This window comes from Lonchura striata, chromosome 11, assembly GCF_050655825.1.
Source record: "Lonchura striata isolate lonStrDom1 chromosome 11, ASM5065582v1, whole genome shotgun sequence".
In the NCBI taxonomy this organism is placed as follows: domain Eukaryota; kingdom Metazoa; phylum Chordata; class Aves; order Passeriformes; family Estrildidae; genus Lonchura; species Lonchura striata.
The window spans coordinates 17509184-17525524 of record NC_140713.1 but is presented as its reverse complement, the minus strand read 5'-3'; the positions used below and the strand labels follow the sequence as shown (position 1 = coordinate 17525524).

Sequence of the window (16341 nt, the reverse complement as noted above, 5' to 3'; positions counted from 1 at the left end):
GAAGGGTGGGAGAGCAGACTTGTGAGCAGCCCTGAGGGATACATTTCCCAGACCCTTTTTAGAAAGTTTTATTTTTCAAAATATACAGTTTATTTACAATTGTAGTGTCTACAGTTTTACATATAAATTTATTTCAAACCTTTAAATATCTGCAGTAAACATTAGGGAAAAAGTAATAAAAAATAAAATCACAGGATCAGCAAAAAAGGCATCTCATAGTAATTGTTTTCATTGGAGTTCGAGTTTCAAGTAGCCAATGTCTATGAAAACCATGAACTTGATAAATCTGGCAGAGAGATATGGGTGCACGGTTAGAAAAAGGCACAATCCAGAGCTGTGGGACCCATCCCAAAAGGGCTGCAGGCCAAGAAAACCCTGTGCTGAGATCGGGCCGGGAGAAGGACCTAGGACAGGGAATCCCCTTGGCATGAGTTAGGCAATAGGGGTAACTGCAGCATGTTGGGTGCCGGGGGAGAGGCGCCCCAGGAGAGACAGGGGCTCCAGCAAGGTGCCAGGGCAGAGGAGGGAGGGTGGCATCAGGCACTTCATCTTTCAGGCAGCAGATCTGCCCGTGCATCCATCGCCTGGAGTGGGAGGGCAGCGAGGTGGGGGCAGCAGTCCACCAGGGAACCCCACAGCCTCCTCCTCCCTTTTCCTCACCATCCTCAGCCCCCCATCCCCTTGCCAGTGGCACAGCCCCCAGGAAGGGGCAGGGCCTCGCTGGGGGCTGGGGAGGGACACCAGCCCCAGTGCAGGGGGTATGGAGCCAGCAGCTGAGCACTGGGCTGGGGCTGTCAGTCCTCTTTCTTGAAGGTCTCCTCAGGGATGAGTGTCCGGAAAGGATAATCCCAGAAGCGTGTGCTGATGCCAAAACCTGTGGGCAGGGAAGAGAGAGTTCAGCCCATGGCACCACCATCATCGAGGTGTTGCAAAGGCTCTGTGTTAATTGGTGAGGGAGGAGTGTCCACATTTTAGGAAGGGAGGAAGGCAAAATGAAGACAAGGAGGAAGAGCAGAGGGAGCAGGAGCTGGCTGGGCCATGCCAATAAGCCCCATGGATGATAGCTTATCTGGATGGGGCGTTTTCTCCTAGGAAACTGGGCAAAGGGCAGGTTGAGCAAGCACTGGGCTAGGGAAAGTGTGGGGCGGATCTGGGGAAGCCCAGGGCCTCACCCTACACCAGTCAACACCTCCCAGCAGGAAGAGATGCTGCCCCAGGCAGGGATAGTCACCCACATCCCAGCACCATGGGGGTTTGGCCTCTGTCCTGGCATTCCAGGCAGCACTGATGCCCACCAGTGAGATGGGCTGCTGCCTTCACCCCTGCACTGCTCTGGCTCCCCATCCTCAACCTGGGAGCCAGGAAATATTCTCCGTGGGCTACAGCACCTCACATGCTGCTTCCTCAGCAGTGCAATGCTTGGCTCTCCTCATCCCAGATCCCAAACATTTTGGAGCAATCAGCTGCACACATGTAGGTAGACTGAATCTTTGACAGCCCTCGCCCCTGCCAGCATGCACGGGGAACACGGTGCTACCTGATTTTTGGTGCTCAAAGTGGTGCTTGACGTGATAAGCCTTCAGGCCATACAGGTAGGTGCCCTTTTTGGGTGAGCCATAGTGGAGGTAATAGTGCATCATGTCGTAGATGACGTAGCCGCAGAGGCCCCCGACGAACACCGAGAGCCCCAGCACCTCGGGCAGCAGGAGCCGCAGGACGCCGTAGAAGAAGCCGATCACCAGCGAGGCTGGCACGGGAGGGAAGACCAGGCGGGAGCTGTCGAAGGGAGACTGGAAGCAGAGAGGGACAGTGGGACAGGCAGCTCCTAGCTCATCCTACCTCGCACATCCCTGCCAAGCATCAGGGAAAACCATCTGGGAGAAGCCAACTGCAGAAACCCTCCCCAGAGCTGTACCCGCTGGTGAGAGCAGCCCCTCGTGCATGCCAAGGTGCCCAGGCACCTTGGTGGCTTTATCTGGCAGGTGCCCAAGCTCCACAGGGACATTTCCTTCAGTAAAGCTAGAGGGAGCCTGTGGCTCTTTTGGCCTTGCCCAACCACAGAGCTTGAAGATTTAATTCCAGCTCCTCCAAGGCCGTTTTACAGCCCTTGCTGGTATTGGGTAAGTGCCTCGCTTGGGATGCCAACTGAACAGGCATGAACAGGCTCTGGGCAAAGGCCACACAGTAACAGGGTCCAGCGGGGCAAAGGCCACCATTCCCACGGCCCAGGGTGCCGGCGGGGGCTGTGACTCACCTTGTGATGCTGCCCATGCAGCAAGAAATGCAGGGTGATGAGATAGTAATTACTAGCGGGTGGCTTCATGTGGAAGACAAAGCGATGGATGAGGTACTCTAGCAGGGACCACAGGATCATTCCCAGGAGGAAGATGAAGGGGAAGTAGTATTTGTGGACGGGGATGGAGTACTCTACACAACAAGACGTGCAGTGGTCAGCAGGGCAAGCGATGTATGGGTGCTTTTATCCATCACTATCCTCCCACTGGCATTGGAGTGACGCCCAGCTCTCCCTCCCTCCCACCTCCTGTCCTGATCTTCTCTAGGGAGCTAACTGCCCTAGCTCTGCTCTAAACCACATTTTCCTTTGATTCCTATTAATTTACAGAAACAGCCAGCCTCTTGCTGCCTCAGGAAGACAGTGAGGAGAGCTCCCTGCATTCCAGATTCCGACAGGGGCTTGGACGTGCACTCTAGGGACTGCGTCACCATTACAAAGCTACTTCACCCACCAGAATAAGGCAGGAGGGATCTTAGTTGCACAGGCAGCACTCGTGACAGTAAAACAGTGCTGTTGGTGTTGGTGTTTATTTTTCAGGGAGAAAAAGAATAGACTTGTTGGGCACTTTCCCCCGCAGAACATTTTTCAGCCACCTCCTTCTTTCAGAGCTGGCTGTCAGCCCTACGTCCTTTCTAGTAAAATTTGGATTCCCCCAAAACTTTCTTATTTTAAGGAAAAAAAATCCCACAAAACTTGGCAGCAAGGTGCTGAATGCCACAAGGAGCAGGGAGTGCCTGTGTAGCCAGCGCTCCCCACCCCACAGCCCAGCACAGCTGGCACTGGGTGGCACCTTGCAAAAAAAATAGGGAACCCAGCAAAAAAGAAAAAAAAAAAGAAAAAAAAAAAAAAAGACAACAAAGAAGACAGCCTGCCCTGGCCACGCTTGTTATTCCCGGGGGAGCAGGGAGCAGACAGTGGGAGATTCAAGGGCAGGCGCTTCGGGCAAACAAGCCTCGCTCTGTGAGGCGCCGGCAGCGCTGAGAGCCGGGTTTGTTCAGCCACGGCCCGGGGTGGGCGACTGGAACACACCCCAGCACCCACAGCACTCAGTTTTGGGGACTGAGGGAACCGAGGCAAGAATGAGCAGACTGCAGCCCAGGTCAGAGGGCTCTGTGCCTGTACTGATCTCCTGGGTGAATCCTGTGGTGAGGTGGGCAAGCACAGGTGGCTTCATGCAGGGGACATGCTGGTGGCCACAAGGGAGAGGTGCTGACGTGCTGCTCTTGCAGGTGGCTTGTGGTGAGCACGTACAGGAGGAGGGATGAGGAAGGGATGCAGGTCACCACCCACCCAGGGCATTCCTGCCCCTGGGCCCAGAGTGGGGTCAGTAATGGAAGCCCAAAGGCTTTCCTGCTGCTCCTACCTGTGGTGAAGGAGGAGAAGAGCCTGGTGTTGCCCTGAGCAAGGGAGGTGTAGCTGACCCAGCTGAGATAGAGCACCACGGGCGTCCATACCATGAACACCACGTACCTATGGGGTAGAAGGAGATGTCAGAGGAAGTGTTCTGCTGGCTGGTGAGCCATCCCCTGCTCCTGGGGCAGGCACCACCCAGGGCACAGTGCAGACCCTGTGAGCTCACCATGCTGTCTTGGAGAGGAACTCAAGGAAATCCGAGTGGAAGAGGCGGATGGGCCGATCCACAGGCTGGTGCACCCACTCGTCGTACTTCTCCCCTAAGTAGCCCACCTGCCACAGCAAGGGCTTCTGCCAGTCTACCAGGTCCTGAGGGAGTAGACAATGGTTGTAGTGCTGTGGAACCCACAGACCATCCCAATACCAGGCACAAAGCTGAGCTGCTGCTGCAGGCTTTTGGGCTGCAAACTCCCTCCCATGCCCCAAGAACAGTTGCTTCTGGTTCCAAGGTGCCCTGAGCTCCCCACAAGCACCAGCACAGGGCAGACAAAGGGCCAAACACACACATCAGCCCCAGGGCTTAGCTCACCCCTGTGCCACCAGGTACCTGCCAGTGGATCAAGGTGAAGGTGGCTGTACCCAGACCTGGGTCAGCATCAGGCCCTGATAACTGAGGCTCTTTGCCTCTAGAGCTGCTGAGATTAGATAGTGAGCAGTGATACTGCCCAGCAGAACACTTCTGGTGGCACAGGGATCCCATCCCCATGGCACTGCCCCAGCCAAGGACATTTCTCCTTGTGCAAAGAACACATGAGGCAGTCACAGTTTGGGCACCCCAGTGAGGAGCAAAGTGGGAAGAGATGGAGAGCAGGGATACAGGATGGCTGAACTCAGGTGCAAGAGTAAGAAGGGACCTGTGTGGGTATGTATATTGGCATGGCATGAAAATAGGAAGGCACAACTGGCAGCACCACCTCCTCCACTGCCCAGCATCCCTGGACACATCTTCTGCTGGCCTGGCCAGATAAGCTGGATTCTTGGTCCCACCCCTATGCCAGGACTGACACCACACTTGCCTGGCCAAGCCCTGGGCCTGACAGCTCTCCTTGGGCTGCTTGTGCCACACAGCACTGGCACAGCAATCTGGCACCTGGGATTGTGCTGCCAGTGGTGGGGATGGCTCAGTTCAGGGCAGCCCAGGGCAAGAAGCTGGGGTGGCTGTGGGCATTCTGGGGGCTCTGTTGCAGGCAGGGATGAACACAATCACACAGGAGGGGAAACCTCAGCATGGGATGGGAACAGAGCCATTCTCCACTGGGGAGGTAGGGGGAAAGTTAAAGCAAAAAGGTCACTTGGAAATGGTACAATCTCTTTTAAAGGTGCTCAGTGATAAAATATTAATCTGGGGAGTGAAAGATGTTCTCCTATTCTAAACCCCCCCCCCAACTTTCTACAAGATAAAAGCATGCTTAGCAACCAGCTGGGACCATGCAAAATGGTGCTATGGAGGGCAGGGACAGCCAAAGGCACCTTGGGGACAAATCCCCACTGTGGCAGGGCAGGAAGCACCCTGCACACACAGGGATCACCCTGCCCAGGCTGGGGAATCCCTTACTGCTCATTATGACTGCTCAGGCAAGGGGAAAAAAAAAGAAAGTCATAAAATAAATAAAACAAGAAAGAAATAAAAGCAAGCAAGGTGCGGCTTGGCAACGTTTCCCTCTGGAAGGGCACAGCCTCTGTCAGAGAAAGGCATCTCTCCCATGCTGCTGCAATGGGAGCCTCCCAGCGTGGCCACGCCTGTGCAATAAAGCATGAGCAATGCCATCCACACCAGGAGAAAGGGCAGAAGTGGCTGGAGCAGTTTGGCTTCCTCACGCCATCCCTCCCATTTAACAGGCCAGCAGAAATCCAGCACTCATGCAGGGAAGAGGAGACCTGGTGTTTCCCAGGAGCACTCTGGCAAACAGTGTGCTGGAGAAGCTCCAGAGCTCTTACCGTCTCCACATCCACTGTTTTGTAGCAGAGATCTGTCTGCTCTGGAGTCTGGGCAGCAGCAACCACCTCCTTCTCATCCACTGTCTCAGAGAGGCTCTGAAAAGAGAAGGAAAACTCTGTGGTGAAGCACCAGTGGTGGATTCAGCTGGGGATGGTGATGGCTGTAGCACTTAGGGGTATGGCCAGAGTGAGCTCCTGCCTGCTAAACAAATATGGGAAAAATTCTGGTGAATTTAAGTCAGTCAGTTCCTGCAGAGCAGGTTTCCTGAGGGAAGCAGCTGGCAGTGAGCTGCCCTGCCCTTCGGACTGAGCATCGTGGGCTCAGGGCTCTTTGGAAACCTCCTTGAGCCCAGTGTTTGGAATACCCTGCCCATGGCCAGGACACCATGGGTGCTTCAAAGTGGCAATGCAGAAACTCTGGGCCCTGGGGCAGCATTTTCTCCTACAAACAGGCAGTGCCATAACAGAGGTTACCTTGCCACTACCAGTAAAGCAAGGGGCATTGCTGGGTTAGTGCTCCCTCCGCCCACCCCACTGATCTCCAACAAAAGCCCAGCTTGGCTTTATGGTCCCTCAGAAAGCTGGGCTGGCAGACCTGGGGAGTGTGGTACAGCTCGTGCCACCACCCTGGCTGTGGGCACAAGGGAAAGCAAAGAAGGAGAGACCTTGTCCAGGGAAAAAGGCAAAGTGCCCTTCACAGGGTGACACTGGGCTGGGTGCCTTTGCCATGGGCTGTGGAATACGAGGTGGAGTTTGGTCGTGGCTCAGGAGAGCACGTTGAGGCACAGGGGATGCACGGGTACAGTGGTGGCAGGATGAAGACCCAGCTGCAGTCCCACTGGCAGGGCGGGCTGAGAAACAGGAGAAACCTGCCTTGTCTGATGCTTGGAAGCAAACACGTTGCCAGCTGCCAGCAGCAGTCTCCTTCCTGCAGCTGTGCCAGCTCCGGCGCCAGCCGTGCCGCTGGTGGGGGGCTCGGTGGGGTTGCAGCCGTGCCCATGCAAACCCCGAGGCGGCCGTGCCCCCTGGCAGCGCTGGCTCCCCGAGCAGGACGTGCCAAACATGCCTTTTCCCCCTGCTTTGCCACCCTGAGTTACCCATTAACCCGGAGCAGGGTACGGCGTGGCCCGGCAGCCGCAGCACAGCCGTGCCCGACGGGGGCTTCCAGCTGTGCTGCATCCAGAGAGGAAGGATTTCTCCCAACTCCTCAATGGATGCTCTCCCCACTGCTCTGAGAGGGATGCACAGCCACCCTACTGAGGGGAACAGCACCCTGGCAGCTGCAGGAGGGCCTGAGATGCAGGAAAGCAAGTGTCACCTTGCCAAGACACCAGGACTTAACTCTGTGCCTTGCTGGGGACACCGAGGCAGGGCTCAGGCACTGTTTACCGACCGCAGGCACTCCTTGCAAGCTGTGCTCCCACCCCATTTCTTGGGCTTGCTGGATTTCAAGCCTCATTCTGCTGGTACAGGAACTGGATCACCCAGCTCTGAGACAGCCCCTTGCTTAGGGCAGCGGGTAGGGAAGGACAGGGAATATTTCCAGCCAGTATTTCCAGGCTGGATACTACTGGCATCAATTTTACTGCAGGCAGAGCACTGATATGAGCTGTTGACATGTACCACCACACCTCTCTATGAGGATTCCTACTGCTATTTTCCATGCTGCATACTCTGTCCTTTGGCCAGACATTCCAAAACCCGAGGGCAGATGGGATGTCTTAAAATCCAGCAAAACATGGTGGATTTATGGTTTTGCCTCTGCCCTGCAGATGCTTTGGAAGAAAATTTAGCTTTAAGAGAGTGAAATGGCTCATCCATGCCCTGAGAAATGGGCTGGTGCTCTCCACCTTCATGCTTGCACCACAACCTAGCCAGCAGCAGGAAGGATGCTTAAGAAAGCTGGGCTGACGCAATGCCTGGCACCTCTCCGCCCTTTTCCGAAATGTTCACACACCTCCAGTTCCCCTGCCCGTGGATGCCTGAGCACCATGTCATGGCTGGAGGCTTCCTGGTCCTCCCAGGTCAGGGAGATGGACTGGGGGGCTCACATCCCACCTCACCACTAGCACCTGGGCTGGGTGACATCAGTGAGGTGCCATTGTCCTGTGTGCTATGGCAGCTCCCCGTCAGCACCTGAATTGTCTCCTACCCTCCTCTTCCTCAGCTGGGGAGCAGGAGGAAGGCTCTCCTCTTTCTCACCCTGGGGCTGGCACTGAAAGGACCGGGAGCTGTGTCACAACCAGGATGCAAACCACCCTGGCATGTCCCAACTGGCTCTCCAAAGTGTGGCCTGTTCCTGCCTGCCCCAAGCATGCAGGCCCTGCTGAGATCAAGCCCCATGAGACCTGAACCAGCACTGGGGCTTTTGTCCATTCTCCTCTAAATAGGAGGTGTGTTGGGAGGAGGCTGTGCTGAGCTGGCCTCTGCTGTCACCTGTGCGTGGTGAAGATGCATCTGAGTTGTCCCCAGGCAAACAGGTCCTGCCAGGGAAAATGAACAAGGGGCCTGATGTAAGGAAGGGAAAGTTAACGCCTACAAGGCACTGCACCTGTAAGTGAGCAGCAGTCCCAGTTAGGTGCTGCTGGTACACCCAGGGCCAAACACCCAGGGCACGGCACGATGCAGTGACTGGGTGACCCAGCATCCACCTGCGAGCATCTGGCTGCCCTGCGTGGGTCACACAGGGAGCTCAGCACTGGTCCTGCCCCAGCTGGAGAGCACTGGCTGTGCCACCCCAGTGCTGTCCTGCATCAGGGCTTGGGGCATTAAAAGAACAAAATGTGATGTGAGCTACAGACAGAAAGGGTGGTCCCACACAGGGTTCGGTGCTCTTGAAACACAGGCAGAGAAGCCAGAAACCTCCCCCTGGCTCAGATAGGGTGATGCTGCCTGCAGACAGCTGCTCTGCCAAAACCCTGGACCCGGGGTATTTTCCATCCATTTGCCCAGTGAGTCAAACCCCAGAGGAGTCCTACCATACCTCTGCATTGCTCCACAGCCTCCAGCACCTTCACTGAGCTCCTCAGAGGCTCAGTTTGCTGGTGTCCACATGGGACAAGCTCTGCTGGCAGTGCAGGTACAGGCATGTAGCATGAGGACACCCCAGGAGGTGCAGAGAGCCCAAGCAAGGTGCTTGCTTGTGGAGGCACCATCCCAGCAGCACCATCCCAGCAGCACTGTGGTTTGTGTTCTCTGGCTGGCAGAGCCCCACAAAGCTGTGTCTTAGCCCATTAAACCCTGGGTGCAGCAAGACTATTAAAAGGAGGTGAATTTATCTCCTAATCATAGTAGTAATACAAAAAGTGACTTCTTGTTACATCACCCCCAAAGAGGTGCCCCAGGTGTCCCGCCTACATCCAAGAGTGCTCAGGCTGGGATGCAAAGCCAGGGAGAGCCTGACGTGCAGCAATACAGGCAAGAGAAAGAGAAGGACACTAAAGCTGAGAAAGATGGAGGATTGTGACTCACAGCCACATCATGCACCCCAAAGAGGCTGTGATGAAAGTCCCTCATTGCTCAAACTGGAAGGGTAATTAGATGATCCAGTTCCCTTCTAGCGAGGCTGTTAAAATCCACTGTCTAGTTTAGGTAATTACTGGTACTCGCTTTGATCACCCCTATATGTCCTGCTTGCATAGATAAAATGTTTAGAGATTAATTTGTCCTTAGTCAAAAAGATTTGGGTGATACAGAAAAGGGACCTGTGGCCAAAGGAGAGAGCCACAGGAAGGGGCATGGAGACACCAGTGGAATGAAGGCTGGATCTTCTTTATCTCTCCTGCATTAACACATTTTTCCCCCTTTCCAAAAATCCTGGAAATTTCTGAAGGAAGCAGAGGAGGATGCTGGATGCTTGTGGGACCAGAGCATTCTGAATCCCTCAGCATGGGGATGATGGAATCCAGCGGGCAAGGAGAGGCCCTGGCAAAGCTGTGGAATATAACACTTCCTCCAAAGACCTGTTTGGGCTACACCTGCCCCAAAGCACCCAAAGCATGAACCCAAGCACTACCAAGGACATCACCTCTCCTCATAGAGGATTTCTGGGGGGTGGGGAGTAGGGCAGAGCAGTTCACACATCAGTGCATGCTGGACACAGCCTCACTGTCCAGCAGGCAGTTCTAATCCCTGCCCTGTGTGGTTCAGGCTGGGATGGTTTATCTGGCAGCAGCAGTGTCTGATCTCCCTGCACCCTGGCGTTATCACGCCATGTATTTGCATTGGGATGGTGGCAGCTCCCCTCGGCAGGAGAACCCGTTTGTCCGGTACCTTCCTTCGCCCCAACCCGTTGGGCTCGTCACACCTGCGAGGAGGCGGCTCAGCGAGTGTCCCAACAGAGGAGGTGCCACCGCCGGCATCCGTCCGGGGAAAATGCAGGCACTGCACCCAGGCTGAAACAAAGCCCTGTCTGTGGCGCTGGGGCCGAGGCTGCGCCCTGGGGAGGACACCCAGCGAGAGCAAACAACCAGCCCGAGGGACCGGCCGGTCACTGACCCCGCTGGGATGTCTAGAGAGGAACTGCTGGGCTGGTGAAGGGGGCCGGGCTGGCCCCGCTGCTCAGCATCCTGCCCATGGTGTGCTGTGAGGGCTGGTGGCTGGGTAGGAGTGCCCGGTGCTACCCGGAGGCTGCGGAACTTCCCCAGGGAGCTCTCTCTTCTGCGTGGACAGCACGGGACTGGCACAGTGGGGACAGAGCTGTGTGTGTCCCATGACATCAGGCAGTCAAGGAGATGGCTGGGCTCCTCTCCTCAGCAGTGGCTGCTCACCACTGGCAAACCCCAGTGCCCACTCTGTGCCATACAGTCCTGCTAAAACTGACACTGAGCTCCATCTCCTGCATTGCTCCAAAGACCCCAACATCTCCATGCCACACTGGCATGACAGATCCACCCATCAGCCCTGCTTCCTAGCATGGCCAGGGCGGGATGTGGCTGTGGAGTGGGACCCTGTAAGTACCCAGCTCTGTGCACTTGGTGCCCTGTGGGCCTCAGGGTCCCCTGCACCTCAGACCCCAGAGAACTCCTGGGAGCCAGGAGGCACATGGGATCTTGGAACCCTGCACACCTCAGGCACCACCCATGCAAGATCCCAGGAGACCCAGATATCCTCTGTCCTCTTCACCCTTCACACCCTGTAGATCCCAGACCCTACAGAGCCTGATTCTATGGGTCCTGTCCTCCTCAGACCCAACACACACCATGTCCCATACAGCTCAGACTGAGATTTGGGTGCAGTAAACACCTTACATGGTACATGCACTCCCTGACATGTACACCCTAAAGCCTATCCAGTCTCTGCAAGTTGGACTCTGATAAGCCTGGACCTGGAGTGCCCTACAGACCCTGTATGGCTCAGACTCTGCACAGTTTGGATCCAGGGTGCCCTACAGACCCTGCACATCTTAGACTCCATGCACTCTGGACTTGAGATGCTCTATAAACCCTGCACTACTCAGATCCAGAGAGCACAGACCTGGGGTACCCCATCAAAACTCGATCCAGGACCTGGGGCACCCTATAATCTCGGTACATCCCAGTCCCAGGACGTGGGGTGCCTTATAGAACCACTGTACATGCCGGCCCTGGGACCTGGGGTACCTTAGAGACACTCTGAACGTCCCGGGATCAGGACACTCCGTACAGACCCTGCACACCCTGGGGCACCCTACAGCCTCTGTATCTGCCAGTTCCGAGACGTGGGGCCCCCATAGCCCTTGTTCACCCTGGAGCAGGCACCTGAGGCACTCCTCAACCCCGTATATGCCCCCGGGCTCCCCTATAGCCCCCGGTCCCGGCTGGGCCCGCGGCGGTACCTGCTCGTCGCCGGGCTCGATGTCCCCCACGTAGTACTGCTCCAGCCAGCGGCGGGCGTTCTCCGAGTGCCGGTGGGGCGGCCCGTCCAGCGCCGCGCTCACGTCGGTGCCGGCGCGGCGGCGCAGCAGCTGCTCCCCGCCCGGGTGCAGCCGCACGAAGCCGCTCAGGTCGTACAGGCGGCGGTGGCAGGAGACCAGGCAGGCGCCCCGAGCGCAGCGCGCCCGCACCTCGGCGGCGCTGAAGGACCGCGGCCCCGCCGTGGCCATGGCCCCGCCGCCGCTCCGCGTCCCGTCCCGGTCCCGCTCCCCGTCCCGTCCCGTCCCGCCGCCGCGCTCTGCCCGCACCTGCTCATCTGCATACATGCATATGCAGCCAGGCCCCGCCCCGGGCCGCGCCCCGCCGCGGCCCATTGGGCAGCCATGGACGGGTGGGCGTGGCTGGGGTGCGGAGGCTCCGCCCCACCGCAGGTACCCTGGAAAGTGGGAATGAGGCATCCCTGGAGAGGCAGAGCGGGGCGAAGGGGGCACAGCGCGCCCAGAGGGTGAAGGGGGACATGGGGCGTGCCCAGGGGAGGGGACAGGGCCCCCCCAGGGGCCATGGGTATGGTCAGGGTGGGGGAATGGGGGGTCTGGGCAACCTTGGATGGGTTATGGGGGGCACCGGGGTACCCCGGGGTGGAACTGGAGTATGGGCATCCCTGGGGCAGGGATGAGGCTGTGAGGGCATCCTGGGGTGGTAGCTGGGGGGTATAGGGCACCCCTGGGGGAATCACCCTTCCCAAGTTACCAATCCCCTTCCAAGGTTCTTGGTGGCCAAGGCAGGGGACGCCCCAATCGTGGCTCAGAGTGCCCCAGGAGAGCAGGGTCCTTCCTGGGGTCACCCAGAGGTCAACTCATCCCAGGGTCACTTGCTGCCAGGCACCACACCCCCTTCCCAGCTGTTTGAAGATATATTTCAGTATTTAAATAAATTTGCAATTAGTCAGGGGGCAGGAGGCAGCCCCAAATACTCCAAAGAATCACAAGCAAATAATTAATAAAGAATGACAAGAAAGGAGTTTCCCATGCATTTTTTTGGGAAGATTTCCCTCTGAAGTGAGGGGGGCTGCTTTGGGGTGACACCCTTAACCACAGGGGCTGGCCACGTGCCAGCAAATTTGGCGTTGCCGGCCACACTGGGCTGCAACCAGTGATTAAGGTGGGGTTTGCCATCCCAGGAATGGGGAGCCCCCCCAGCCCCACCTGTAGGGGTGGGTCATCACACCACCTAGGCCCCCCGGCTTTGGGGTGCTGTGGGGCGCAGGCCAGGCATTCACTGAGGCCTTTAATCAAGGTGGATGCAAAACCTGCTGTGGCAGTCGGCATTGGCTCCACCTTCCCACCAGCTCCTGGCATGACCCTGTCACCTGCTTGGGGGAAAAGTCATTTTTTGGGTGGGCAGATTGGTTTTGCACCCTGATAGGAGCAGAAGGGTTAAGGGTGGGCATGCTCCTGGCTAGGGCTGCTGCAGGGCACCTGGGGTGCATTGGGAGTTCCTTGGGGTGGAGGACAAAAACATTTTCTGGGGGTTGAGAGGGCCAGAGTAGTCCTGAGAGATTGCTGGGAGACCTCAAATGAGGTGCTGGAGTGGGACACTCTCCAAAGGGGGCTCCCCAATACCCTCAGTGGCCAAGGTGGTCCTAGTTGTGACAGGTAAGCTCAATCCGGCACAGCTCTCTGGGGCATTAGGGTGGCTTCTGGATGGACATTGAGGATTTTTTGATGTGCATGAGGGCAAGGTGGAGGGGGCAGATCTGAATGAGCTGGGCCTCTCAGCTGGAGGCCACTGCACCCAATTCCAAATCAGAGATCCCAGACTCCAAGCATGCTCAGGTGCAGTGGCCACTATCCCTCTGTGGGGTGTTGGAGGAGATGGAGATGGCTGTGATCCCATCACCCAGTCCCCACTGGCTGCTCTTGCTTGTGCAGCCCAGCCCTACCATGGGTTTGGGGCCACAGGCTGCCAAGAGCCACCCTCTGTAATCACCACTCATGGCAGAGGTGGGTCCAGCCTTTGCCAGCCCACAAAGCCGCCGGGTGACCTGTGGGTCCCTGCTGCCATCCTCTCCCAAGCACACAGAGAGCTGTGGTCCTCAAATGTGCCACAGCAGGGCTCAGGGATATGAACCAGGCTCTTATGAGCTGACATTTCATCTGCCCATGTTACCTCCTGGGTGCTGTGGTGGGGCTCTGTCCCCCCATGCAAGGCACAAGGGTGTCCCTGCAGTGGGTGAGCCAATCCCCAGCTCTGCAGTGAGAATGGAGCAGCAGTGGGACCCTGTCACCTGCAGAGCAGGAATGCACTGAGCACGAGTGGCACTGGGAGAGGGACAGTACTGGGAGCAAACTGTACAGCAGACACCAGTGTAACAGGATCAAACTGGCAGCAGTTTGAATGCCAATGCCTGTCCTTGCTGGTGTTCTCCTCCCTGTCCCTGTCCCTGTCCCTGTCCCTGCACCATGCCAGCTCCAGGACAAGCAGGATCAGGAAGTGTAGTTGGTTTGCTGATCAGCCTGGCTGGAATGAGAGCAGCCAAGTGGCTTCTGGTCATCAGTTCCTAAACTGGTTTCCCCACCAGACGGACGGACAGACGCTGGGGCTGGCACACAGGAGACAGCAGGAATGTGCTGCTGGGCTTGAGGCAGGATTAGGCCCTGCAGTGCTGGAGGGGCTGATGCTGGGATAATGGAGCTGTGGCTGTCAAGGAGGAGGAGGCCAATACAGACTCTGCTTGGTATTGCATCCATGGGAAAGGTTTTCCCTCTTTGCTAAACACTGTTTGTTTCTCTGCCAAACTTGATCATCAGGGATTAAACTTCTTTCTGTGTACATGGAAAGCCTCAGTGGGGATCGGGAAGGCACACCATACTTGTTACACCCTCAGTAGGAAAACAAATAGGATTTAAAATGTTGACAGTGGCATTTAGGGCACAGCGTGGGTTGTCGTGGGTGCCCTCTCCCTCTTCCAGCCCTGTCCTTGAGAAAGCTAATGGATACACAGGTAACAGCTCCTAGGATGCACTTGGCAGGCAGTTGAAGCAAGTTTTGGCAAGCAGCTGTTCAGGGTCAGACCTAAGGTCTTCCACCCTTGGCATCCTCCCCTGCACCGGCCTGGGAAGGATGCCAAAGCAGGCGTGGGGTGCGTGGGCATTTCTGCAGAGCACTGCTGGCTGGGCTCTCTGGACAGAGGTGGCCTGAGATGGAGCTCCTCTCCTTGGCAGCGTCCAGTCACTCCTGGAGCCCTGGCAAACCCGTGGCACCGGGGATGCCCTGAGGGAAGTGGTTTGACACCTCTCCTGCGGTGCCAAAGAGCGCTCCTGCCTGGTGCAGAGCAGCTGGTTTAATCCAATGCCCCCTTGCTCCTGCCCCAGCAGAAACCATGGATGGGTCATCCCCTGCCCTGCAGCACGACTGACCACTCTCCTGAGCACTGCATCAGCTGAAGGCTCTATCCAATTCACCTGGTTTGATCACGGCAGCATCCTCAGAGCAGGTCTGGCCCATGCTCACTGCCTGAGCAGTCCCTGCCTCCTCTCCCTTCTCTAAAGCTGAAATTCAGAGTGAGGTTTGGCCTCACTGGGGAACTTGTTGCACTTGGTACCAAGATATTACAGAGAGCAGGTGGGTGCGAGCACAGGCAGTCGGGGGTGGGCAGCACAGAGGAAGGGCTGCTGTGGGGCACCACCACGCTCCATTTCTGACAATTTATCGCTGCCCTGCACAGCAAAGGCAACAAGGTGTCTCGCTTCGGGCGGGAATAAGCCGCTCGTGTTTCCTTGCAATAGTCACTTCCGCACGCAGTGGGGCTGCTCCCAAAGGAGCCACCAGACACGCTGCAGGGTGAGAGACAAGCTGGCAGCATCCGGGAAGAAATTCCACCTATCTGTGCAGGGCTACACAAACAGCCACGGCAAGGGCTTTTCCTCTGAAGTGCCGGCCGTGCTCCGCCTCAGGGGCACTCACATACTACAGAGATGGACCGTAATGGACTGTAATAACACACTAAATACCACGATTTGTCGGTCCGTCACCTTTAAATAACAAATCTCCTTTCCCTTCCAAGCTACAGGAGCACTCAAGCATGGAAATGAAAATACTTGCAGGCTGAATGGCTGTCACGGAGGGAGGCGGGAGCCCTCTCCGTGCAGCTCCCGGCGAGGAGCGCTGCCCGGGGCGGCGGCGGCGCCGGCGGGACCCGCGGCGCCCGGGGCCGGACGGGGCTGGGTGCTCCCCGGGGCCGGGCGCTGGCCGGGGCCGGACGCTGCCCGGGGCTGGACGCTGCCCGGGGCCGGACGGGGCTGGACGCTGCCCGGGGCTGGACGCTGCCCGGGGCTGGGTGCTCCCCGGGGCCGGGCGCTCCCCGGGGCCGGACGGGGCCGGGCGCTCCCCGGGGCCGGGCGCTCCCCGGGGCCGGGTGCTGCCCGGACGCTGCCCGGGGCCGGACGCTGCCCGGGGCCGGACGCTCCCCGGGGCGGGACGCTGCCCGGGGCCGGACGGGGCTGGACGCTGCCCGGGGCTGGACGCTGCCCGGGGCCGGGCGCTCCCCGGGGCCGGGCGCTCCCCGGGGCCGGACGCTGCCCGGGGCCGCCCGGCCCGCAGCGTGCAGCGTCCCCGGCTTTACCGGCAGCTCAGACACCGCCCGGCTGTGCTTTCCCAAGAGGAGCTTCAACCGCGGGCACTTCCCAGCCTGCTCCCAGGTGTCAGCACATTGTCCCAGCCAGGACCCAGCAGCGGCTTAGCTCTGGTGCGGCTCTGCTACTACCGAGCCCTCTGCTTTGGGGTGCAGGGAGAGCTGCTGGGGCCCCACACAGAGAGAGCAACACCACATGCTATCAGAAC

At 57.8% G+C, this 16341-nt stretch overlaps 1 protein-coding gene across 1 annotated transcript; it reads right to left on the bottom strand.

Annotated features, from left to right (window-relative positions):
* Positions 1–109: 109 nt before the first annotated feature.
* Positions 110–11779, bottom strand: FA2H (fatty acid 2-hydroxylase). The gene is made up of 7 exons (XM_021541050.4): positions 11463–11779; positions 5648–5743; positions 3876–4018; positions 3660–3766; positions 2255–2427; positions 1538–1790; positions 110–874 (listed from the first exon to the last, which is right to left on the bottom strand). The coding sequence occupies exons 1-7, from the start codon at positions 11727–11729 to the stop codon at positions 795–797; spliced, it is 1119 nt and encodes a 372-aa protein (XP_021396725.1). The 5' UTR covers positions 11730–11779; the 3' UTR covers positions 110–794.
* Between the last annotated feature and the right edge of the window lie 4562 nt (positions 11780–16341).